Here is a 10670-nt window from a genome sequence, read left to right on the forward strand (position 1 = left end):
ACCACCCTATAAAACCCATTGATATGTTGAAATTCATCCTCTCTCCAGCCATGCCTTTGTAGGTGTGAGTGGGACAGGGCTTGCACTAGTCTGAAATACAGGTTTTGGTTTTCTGCTATTGCTTCGAACTCAGCTCCCTAGTGGTCTTTGGGGATCACAAAATCTGGGCACCACAGAAGAAGGCAGAGAAATTTTATCCAACAAAAATATTTCAAGCAATATTTTTTGAAGCCACTCAGATTTCCTCAAGGTCAGCCTACATCTGTTGACACTTGCCATTTCATCACTTCCACATTTTGTTGTTGGAGTAAGGAGACTGACTTGCCCAATAAACTGCCTTGTCCTTCTTATGCAAGAAAAGAAATCCTGACCTGAACACATAACCACCAAACAAATTAATATTCTTATGTCTTGAGGTTGAACTTCCTAAAGTACAGATAAAGTGTTCATTCTTCAAGATTCCGTTCCCTTGAAACTTACCAACAAAATACTCTTGAACTCAGAAACTGAGGAGAGAGAGAGGAAGAGGGAGAGAGAAAAAGTGAAAGAAAAAAATGAATTCATCCAAATCATCTGCGTCACAGAGCACAGGTAAAATTTGCAATTCTCCTTCTTTCATGGATATTTCTTTTTGGAAGAGGTGTTAAATACATAGTAGGACAGGACTGTAGAAAAGCCCAGAGTAAAGTAAAAGAGAGAGAGAGAGAGAGAGAGAGAGAGAGAGAGAGAGAGAGAGAGAGAGAATGAAAAACAGAGGAAACATTTAAAAATTGTTGGAAGAGTACATGTTATACTGAGAAGGCCATTAGACTTGAGTTCAGGGAGAGCTGCCAGCCTACTGTTTCTGCCCTCTCTGTATTCACTGTGTCCCATTGGGTAAAGTACTTCACTACTCTGGAACTCACTTTCCTTGTCTGTAATATGTTGTTTTGGGAAGGAAAGGGAGAGGAACTACTAGATGGATTCAATGTTTTATATGATTGCTTTACAAATGGGTTTGGAAATTGAGGCACTAGAAAGAGGAGAGTGGGAGAGAGACAAGAAAAACAGAGAGGGTGAGAGGATGAGAGGGAGAAAGAAAATATAGGGAATGAAGGGGATGTGAGTGGTGTAGGAAAGGAAAAATTGCACATCTGTCCAACTTCATGAATCCATCTTGAAATTAGTAATGCATCTATCATAAAAGTGTGGTCCCCAAACCAGCAGCAGCAGCAGCAGCAGCAGCAGCTCCTGGGAACCTGTTGGCACCATACCAGCTCTAACTGAATTCTTAACTCTGGAGGTTAATCTGTGTTGTACCCCTGTAATATGTGTTTTAACAAACCTTCCATATAATTTTTACATATACTGAAGTTTGAGAAGTGCTCTATATAGCCAATGTAAGTGGAAGGAAATATGTACAGTTGAATAAGAATTTATTATGGAAGATTGACCATATTTGTGTCTTTCTACAGAGAGAGGATGCTTCTCTTCCCAAGTCTTCTTATGGACTGCTGCTGGGATCTCCATCCTACTACTCGGTGCCTGTTTTATCGCTAGATGTGTTGGTGAGTTCTGAAGGTCAAATTCAATCTTCCTGGGGAATATTGGGAATAAATCCTTCCTTGCTGCCTATGGATTCTCTTTTTCCATTAAGAGTATTCATATACTAACTTTTCCCTCTATTTCCAGGCCATTCCTCAAACCAGAAACACATAGAATTGTTGCAAATTTCAGTGACCTCTGATGCATTTTTAATGATCAACATTTTTCATCTCCTTGGTAGCCTTGGGTGCTTCCTTTTGTACCTCTGTCATTAATTAGTAGAACCCCTTCTATGAGACTAGTCTGAGACATGACAAATCACTTTTTGGAAGGAAGGGTTAGACTTGGTATAATAGAGAAAACACACTTGTCTCCTCTTGGCCTATGGGCTGGAACTAAAGTACAATTTATTTTTATAAATTAGGAAAGCCATAAAATGTAAATTCCATCTTTTTAAAGTAAATCTCAGTGCCTCTACATGCAGAAGGAAAAGTAGATAGTAAAAAAAACATGGCAATTGTTGGCAATTCTGTTATAAATATAAAAATAATAACATTTATTTTATCAAAGGAGTAGTAAAGTAAATATTAACTATGCCCTTTTCCTTACAGTGACATATCACATCTTTCAACTCTGTGATGAGAAAATGGTCCAGCCATATGAGAATTTCCTGGAATTCAACTGCTACAATAATGAATCAGGTATAATGTTCCTCAAATTTAAACATAAAAATTTACATATCAATATTTTTTGGCTTCTAGATTGATTTGGGGATAAATAATGTAGTTTGAGTAGGTCCTGTTTTTCAAAAGCAAAATGTGAAATCTTGCCTGTACTGTACATAAAGATGAGGAATTGGTTAAGAAGACAGGAAATATTGGAGACATTCTAGCATTTTCTTGGGGACCCTAGAAAATTACTTCTTTCTTTAGGTTATAATTTCCTCACTATTAAATTAAGAGATACTGGATTATTTGTTTTTTTTTAATAAACTCTGAAGGCTTCAATTCTATAATTGTAAGAACCAGTTTGGAGATTTTGTTGAGTATACATTATTTGGGCAACATGAGAGATGGTTGCTTCAAGGTCAGTCCGATAAAATGCATCACAACTTTCTCTGATCGTGGCAAGTCAGAGAGCAGCTAACAGGGTCCTATATCAACAGCATAACTAAAATAGATATTATATATGGTATATCTAGAAAGTACGGATTATGTCTCAAAAGACACAGATATTTATTGTTGTTTGTGTTTACTTTCAAAGGAATTATTAAAGTCTTAGGTAATAAGAAGGGGGTGGAGGATTGTGATCAAGAGGTTCCAAGGCTTCTAATTATAAATGATAGATTTCATAGGGCCAGATGAAACTTTCTGTTTTTTAAATTAGTTCATATAGGACATTCATGGAAACTTCTCTCCTCCTAGGTCCAGTCAAGAATTGCTGTCCATTGAGCTGGATACATTTTCAATCGAGCTGCTATTTTTTTTCTACTAACACCCTAACTTGGGCAGAAAGTGTGGAAAACTGCTCAAGCCTGGGAGCTCAGCTGGTGGTTATCAACTCAGAGGAGGAACAGGTAGTTCAAGTACAGACTCCCCGAGTGTCAGCGTAGCATTCCCCACATGATCATCCCCTTTTCCATACATGTGTATGGTGTGTGGACCACAATTAACCTTTTTAAATGAACATACTAAAATACATGTTTTTCTTACTATTTCTGTAAGTCAATGCCTACTCTAATTTATTTTCATTTCTAGAAAAGCCTAAGGGTAAAAAGAAAATGTCCATGTTTAGTTCCTTAGCAAGGCAGAAAAAGAAAAAAAGAAAAAAAGGAGTGGGGTCCATTTTAGGATGACCATTATGTTTATAAATCTATTTGAATGAGACAGAGCAAATAGTATCCATTACCATTAAGTTGTGATTAATAATGCTTTGTGTTAATCTCTATGGTAGATTTGGCTACAAGTTACAGTAGATAAACTTTGAATTATTGAGAAATTCCTTTGTTGAAGATTCTTTTTTGTTGGTTTAATTTTATGTTGTATATATTTTTACAACAATTTAAAAAAAATCAGAAGATAATCCTCTATGATCTTAACATAGATTGTCCCCAAAAGATGCATACACACTTTGAATAATTATGAAGGTAGTGTTTATTAAAATAAATTTCATGTTCAAAATGTAATAGAAATTTGCTGATAGAGTGCGTGTACATTTTAGGGCAACACCTGTGTTTCAGGGTAATGTGTCTATCATCTTTGGTCCTACTTTATCTCTTTAAATAACAATCACCTTCAACATTTGTTTAGAATTTAAATAATCACTCTCCTTTTTTTTTTTTTTTTCCTTTTTCTTACTGTGTATCTTCCATAGAAATTCCTTTTCCATGCAAAACCTACAAATAGAGAGTTTTATATTGGACTAACGGACCGGGTGGTTGACGGTCAGTGGAAATGGATAGATGGCACCCCTTTAAAAGAGTCTCTGAGGTAATTAACTCATTTTTTTTGTAGGAGAATTTAACAAGACCCTAAACCCTAGTTAGCCCATTTTTTATGGAAATTCTTAGAACCTCCTTCTGTTCCATGATGTATACTCAGGGCCATCCTATTGCTCTAATTTTCTAAGACTATCTCAAGAATAAAGGTGAATAGATAAAGATGAAAAAGTGAGTAGCCCTGACCTGTGTGGCTCAGTTGATTGAGTGTCACCTTGTGCACCAAAGGGTCACCAGTTCAATTCCTAGTCAGGGCATATGCCCAGTTGTGGGCTCAGTCCTCTGTAGGGGGTGTGTAGGAAAAAGCTGATCCGATGGTCCTCTCTCTTCCTTGCCCTCTCTCTCTAAATCAATAAAGAAAAAAAAAGAAAAAAAGAAAGAAAGGAAGAAGAAAGAAAGAAAGAAAGAAAGAAAGAAAGAAAGAAAGAAAGAAGAAAGGAGAATTAGATACTAACACTTTGAAAATGCATCATAGACAAAGTGTGGAATTCATAGTCTTCTACGCCTAAATTGTAATAAATGAGACAAAAAATAGTGATTTGCGGAAGACAGAAGATTTTTATGGAATGAACATCTCTTTTCTCTTTAATAATGGCTTTACAGAATTAGAGCACAGCATTTGGAGTTTTCAAAGTTTTCATTTTTATCTCATTTAACCTAAGTTATATCTTTCTGAGCTACATCAATATTATGCCTTTCACTTAGCATTGGAGGGAACTAAGATTGGAGGGGCTTCAATCTGTTCTGAGAGTATAGCCCACATGTCCCAATACTTTTTAAAGTTGCTCCACTACTACACTGTAACACCATTGAAATATGCACTGAATTAATACAAATTTTGGGTAGACTAAAGGGAACCAAACGGGGGACGACATATGAGTGCAAAGAAAACAAATCCACCAAGACATCCGTTATTCCCATAACCTCTCATTCGAGGTCTAGTCTATGAGAGAGCATCACAAAATGGAAAGAAGGCAGAAAGATCCAGTTCAACTTCCCTACTGACAAACTCTATGACTTAGACAAATGGGTCAGCTTTTCTGAGATCTTTTCTTTGTCAGTAAAAACAGAGATTATAAATACCTTCCTCACAAAATTGTTGCGAAGTTACATAACACAAAGTAGATGACTTTATCTCCTGTTCCTGGGATTTAAACTCTCCCATGGTATTTCCCATGTTTTGTGTGTGTATGTTTTTCAGCTTCTGGGACGAAGGGGAGCCCAACAACTTAGTTACGGTGGAGGACTGCGCCACCATAAGGGACTCTAAAAACCCCAGGCAGAATTGGAATGATGTGGCCTGTTTCTTATATATGTTTCGGATTTGTGAAATGCCAGCAAAAAACATTTTGAGCAAAGAAAATTCTTCAAGGACAGAAGGCCCCGCTTAAATGTATAGGTGAGGAGGACCAGGAACATGGACACAGCCGCAACTCCAACATGAGAAACGTGCGCCTTGTACTTCAGAAGGGCTTTGTGTTTGTTGCTTTGATGTAAATAAAAATAAATGTTTTTGGATGTTATAATTCATGATACTGACGGAAGTGCATTTTTCTCTGTATTAGTCTCTCAGGCCTTCTCAGAATTTACCAAGCAATTATCTAGCAAATACTGTAAAAAGAAAGGCATGTCCCGTTTGGTACATTTGCTTCATTTGTGAGAAATTATAGGAGAATACAGAGACAAAGCTCTGGCCGCTGTGACTCAGTTGGTTGCCGTGTTGTTCCACGCATGGAAGGGTTCCAGTTCGATTCCTGGTCAGGGCACATACCTGGATTGTGGGCTCAATACCCAGTGGAGGGTGCAGGAGGCAGTCGATTGATTATCTATCATCAATGTTTCTCTCTCTCTCTCTTTTTCTCTCAAATCAATCAAAACATATTTTGAAAAAATAAATAAAAGCAAAAAAATCACATCTATATCTATATTTTCCCTTATTCATGGTTTTGCTTTGCATGTTTTCAATTACCTACAGTCAACTCTGGTTCAAAAATATTAAATGGAAAATTATAAAAATAAACAATTCATACTATTTATATATTTGTTTGTTTGTTTGTTTGTTTTTGAAGTCCCATTTTTAAGTCTTATTTTTAAAACGTGAGTAACCCATTCACATGATTCAAAATCCAAATGTAAAAGGAGATATAAAGTAAAAAGTCTCCCCTCTTTCCTATTCTCTCCATTTTTCCTCCACAGTCTCCAGCCACCCAGTTCCCTTCATGGAGGCAATTAAAGTCTCTACTTTCTTACCTATGTTTATACTGTCATACTTTTAAAAGAATATATCCAGGAGCTAAATTCCAAGGAGGTGGAAGAAGTATAAGGGTATGAGGTATAAATGGTGATGGGGGGTGGGGAAGAGAAAATAGCCAGTGTTGGTGAGGATGTTAGGAAACAATTCATAAGTTTTAAATTGCTCACTGTTCTGAGTAGCATAATAAAAATCTTACACCATCCTACTCTGCTCAGGACCTGAATCACCCCTTTGTCCAGAGTCATGTTTCCACACTGCATATACTTCCTGCCCATTAGTCACTGTCTCATTACCACATCAACTGCTGTTGTATTGAAGTACTTGTATTCAAGTAACCTTTATTTTACTTAATAATGGCCTCAAAGGGCAGGAGTAAGTGATACTGGCAGTTCAAATATGCCAATAGAAGCTGTAAAGTGTTTCCTTTAAGTAAAAAGGAAGAGTGTATAGGAAAAAACATAATACACTCACACACACACACATACACACACACTCAGAAAACAATCATATAGCAGATGATACTTTTAAAATATTAAATTCAACTTTATTTAAAATTAACAAATAACAAATTGAAGTGAAAATAAAAAATTCTGAAACTTCAAGAATGTTTTGGCTTTATAAGCTAACACAAAAAAAATTATTTCCTGAAGATACCTCTGAAGTAAATAAAAATTATGAAGAATCATATAAAATATTCTTCTTGCTCTTTTATTTTCTCTTTTTCCCAATCCCATTTTTTCTTCTTAATGATACAATACTAAAGTCATTCAACAGGTGGTACAGAGCAAGGTAGCTTATACATATGCATGTATAGGGGTGAGTTTGGGTGGGGGGAGTGCATAATTACCCCCACAGGGATTTAGAACCTGACAGGGTGCATCAGTGTAAGGGGAAGGGTGGGGGCAGGAAGGGTAATAAGGGTGTGGGGGACTTATTGGATTCCAGAGGCCATCTGGTAAAGTGATTGGTTGACCCAAAATGTGGAAGCCTGAGCTAATTTGGGTATCATGGGTGTCTGAGCCCAAGTAGGAGGATCAACTGGAGGAGTCACAGAGTACACTAAGGGGTGAGGAACGTCACACAGTCAAGCCTTAGCAGGTTGGTTTACAGGTCTTGAAATTATGTTTTGTCCATAAAACTTGCACACTTGATCATTTATTCTGGGTATTTCATAGTTATACTAGAGCCCCAATGCACGAAATCGTATATGGGGAGTAGGGGGTCGGGGTGTCCCTTAGCCCAGCCTGCATTTTTCTCCAATCTGGCACATCCCTCTCACAAACCAGGACTACTGGCTCCTAACTGCTTGCTTGCCTGCCTTTCTGATTGCCCCCAACTGCTTTTGCCTGCTAGCATGATCACACCCTAACCACTCCCCTGCCAGCCTGATTGATTCCTAACCACTCCCCTACTAGCCTATTTGCCCCTAACTGCCATCCCCTGAAGGCCTGGTCACCCCTAACTGCTCTCCCCTTCAGGCCTGGTCCCCCTTCCCAACTGCTCTCCCATTCATGCCTAGGTCACCCCTAACTGCCCTCCCCTGCAGGCCTGGTCCCTCCCAACTGCCCTCTCCTGCTGGCCATCTTGTGGTGGTAATCTTGTGTCCACATGGGGGCAGTCATCTCTGACCACATGGGGGCAACCATCTTGAGTGACACTCAATTTGCATATTATTCTTTTATTAGATAGGATTAGATAGGATTGAGGCCTGGTGTATGGGTGGGGGCCAGCTGGTTTGCCCTGAAGGGTGTCCCAGATCAGGGTGGGGTTCCTTTAGGGTATGGGGTGGCCTGGGCAAGGAGTCTGTGGTGGTTTACAGGCTGGCCATGCCCCCTGGTGACCCAACCCAAGGCCTGGTATCTGGGATTTATTTATCTTCTATAATTGAGATTTTATAGCCTTGATTAGAGCCACGCCTCCTGCTCACTTGTAGCTGAAGCCATTTTTGTTGGGATTTATTTATCTTCTATAATTGAAATTTTGGAGCCTGGAGTGGATGCCTGGGCCAGCCAGCCAGAGCAGGCGGAAAGCTTGGCTTCCTCTATGTCTGGGAGCAACTCAAGCCACCTGCTCTCTGCAGCTCCGTGGCTGCTGCCATTTTGTTGGGACTTATTTATCTTCTATAACTGAAACTTTGTAACCTTAAGCAGAGGCCAAGGCAGGCCAGGGCTGCAGAAGCTTGGCTTCCTCCATCTCCAGGGGCAACTCAAGCTTCCTGTTCACTCCAATTCTGTGGTGGCATCATTTTTTATTTATTTATCTTCTATCATTGAAACTTTATAGTGTTGAATGGAGGCCTAGGCTGGCCAGGGCAGGCAGAAAGCTTAGCTTCCTCCATTGCTGGGGAAACCCAAGCCTCCCTTTTGCTCTCTCTGTGGCTGAAGCCATCTTGATTGGGTTTATTTGCATATTCACTCCTGATTGGTTGGTGGGTGTGGCTTGTGGGTGTAGCAGAGGTACAGTCAATTTGCATATTACTTTTTTATTATATAGGATTGCTGTTGTAAGTGTAATGTTTTACATAAAAATACATTTTCTATATTTTGCAGGTACTATATAGTAGCATTGTTGATCTTTATATATTGATCATTTATTCTGAAACTTTGCTAAACTCCACTATTATTTTTTTTAACTCTTTAGCTATAGATCCCCTTATATTTTCTATGTCACTAATTATATCATCTCTATACTTAGCTATCCAGGACTGTAGTCACTGAACTGAGCACTAGTCCTAGTTGAGATATGCTGGAAAGTGTAAAATATACACCAGATTTTAGATGACTAAATTGGAAAGAAATGTAAAATGTATTACTAATAATTTAATATTTATTGCATGCTAAAATGATAATATTTTAGGAATAAAGGTTTAAATAAATAAATTATTTGAATACTTTTTTGACATGGTTATTGAAAAACTTAAGCATTCAACCGAAGGACTTGTATACATGCATATAAGTACAACCAATGGACACAAAACTCTGGGGAGGGAGGGGATGTCTGGGAGGGAGGAAGGGGGGCAAAAAAAATTAATAAAATATGTAAAAATAAATAAATAAATAAAAATAAAAAAATAAAAATTTAAGCATAGGTAACTCACATTTTTGACTTGCTTTATATTTCCTTTAGACAGTCTGGTCTGCAAATAACTTCTGTCAGAAATAAATTTTCAAGGGGAAAATAATCCTCTTGGAACCCTGTGCTAGGATTACTCTCAGATATGTTCCACAACCATTATTTTTTATTTTTAAATAAATCTTTATTGTTGAAAGTATTACATATATCCCTTTCCCCTCCATTTCCCTCTTCCACCCCACTCCCCATCAAGCCTTTACCAACCTATCATCTGTGTCTATGGGTTATGCATATACGCATATGAGTTCATTGGTTGATCTCTCCCTCCCTCCACCCTCACCTGCCTTCCCTCTGAGGCTTGACAGTTTGTTCCATGTTTCTCTGTCTCTGGGTCTATTTTTGTTCATTAGTTTATGTTGTTCAGTAGACTCCACATATGAGTGAAATTATGTGATTCTTATCTTTCTCTGATTGGCTTATTTCACTTACCCTGTTTCCCCGAAAATAAGACAGTGTCTATATTAATTTTTGCTCCCAAAGATGCCCTAGGTCTTATTTTCAGGGGATGTCTTATTTTTCCATGAAGAAGAATACGGTACACATTTATTGTTAAATGAAAATAAAGGAAATTTATTACCTGTATACGGTATGGTAGTACGGTAGTTATCAACACAAATCAGACAAACTGTGAATCCTACAGTATCAAGAATTTACTCATTTATTCAATGACATTCATGTCATCATCTTCTGGAACATCATTATAACAATCAAATTCCTGAATTTCCTGGTGAATTTCTTGTGACACCATTTCTTTCAGAATCAGTGGACCAAATCTCTCATGTTTAGCCTGGGGGGGGGGCTTATTTTGGAGGGGATGCCTTATATTTCACTGAGAAGGAAACCTGTAAGTAGGTCTTATTTTCGGAGGATGTCTTATTTTCAGGGAAGCACAGTAGTATAATTAATGTTCTCTAGGTTCATCCATGCTGTTGCCTAGGTGGTTGTCACACCCTCATGCCCTAATGTCATCACAAGATGGCTGTGGGCACAACATATACAAGGCCCGGCAGGGGAGGGCAGTTGTGGGTGATCAAGCTGGCAGGAAGGACAGTTGCGGGCATTAGGCAGGCAGTCAGGTGAGTGGTTAGGAGCCAGTGGTCCTGGATTTCTAAAGGGAAGTCTGACTACCAGTTTAAGCAGGGATCAAGCCTAAACCTGCAGTCAGACATCCTCCAAAGGGTCCCAGACTGGAGAGGGTGAAGGCCGAGCTGAGGGACATCCCCCTCCTGCACAAATTCCAATAAAGCACTACACAAAAACACA

At 38.5% G+C, this 10670-nt stretch overlaps 1 protein-coding gene across 1 annotated transcript; it reads left to right on the plus strand.

The window, feature by feature from the left end:
* Positions 1 to 352: 352 nt before the first annotated feature.
* Positions 353 to 5544, plus strand: CLEC4E (C-type lectin domain family 4 member E). The gene is made up of 6 exons (XM_036458374.2): positions 353 to 591; positions 1455 to 1547; positions 2136 to 2225; positions 2949 to 3100; positions 3898 to 4013; positions 5223 to 5544. The coding sequence occupies exons 1-6, from the start codon at positions 555 to 557 to the stop codon at positions 5410 to 5412; spliced, it is 678 nt and encodes a 225-aa protein (XP_036314267.1). The 5' UTR covers positions 353 to 554; the 3' UTR covers positions 5413 to 5544.
* Positions 5545 to 10670: the final 5126 nt, after the last annotated feature.

This window comes from Pipistrellus kuhlii, unplaced genomic scaffold (genome assembly GCF_014108245.1).
Source record: "Pipistrellus kuhlii isolate mPipKuh1 unplaced genomic scaffold, mPipKuh1.p scaffold_m20_p_3, whole genome shotgun sequence".
Taxonomy (NCBI): domain Eukaryota; kingdom Metazoa; phylum Chordata; class Mammalia; order Chiroptera; family Vespertilionidae; genus Pipistrellus; species Pipistrellus kuhlii.

Excerpts from the sequence above, each read along its gene's own strand:
- CLEC4E (XM_036458374.2), top strand. The coding sequence starts at position 555 with ATGAATTCATCCAAATCATCTGCGTCACAGAGCACAG. Across the intron at positions 3,101-3,897 it reads TCAACTCAGAGGAGGAACAG|AAATTCCTTTTCCATGCAAA; the intron begins GTAGTTCAAGTA and ends TATCTTCCATAG. Across the intron at positions 4,014-5,222 it reads CCTTTAAAAGAGTCTCTGAG|CTTCTGGGACGAAGGGGAGC; the intron begins GTAATTAACTCA and ends TATGTTTTTCAG.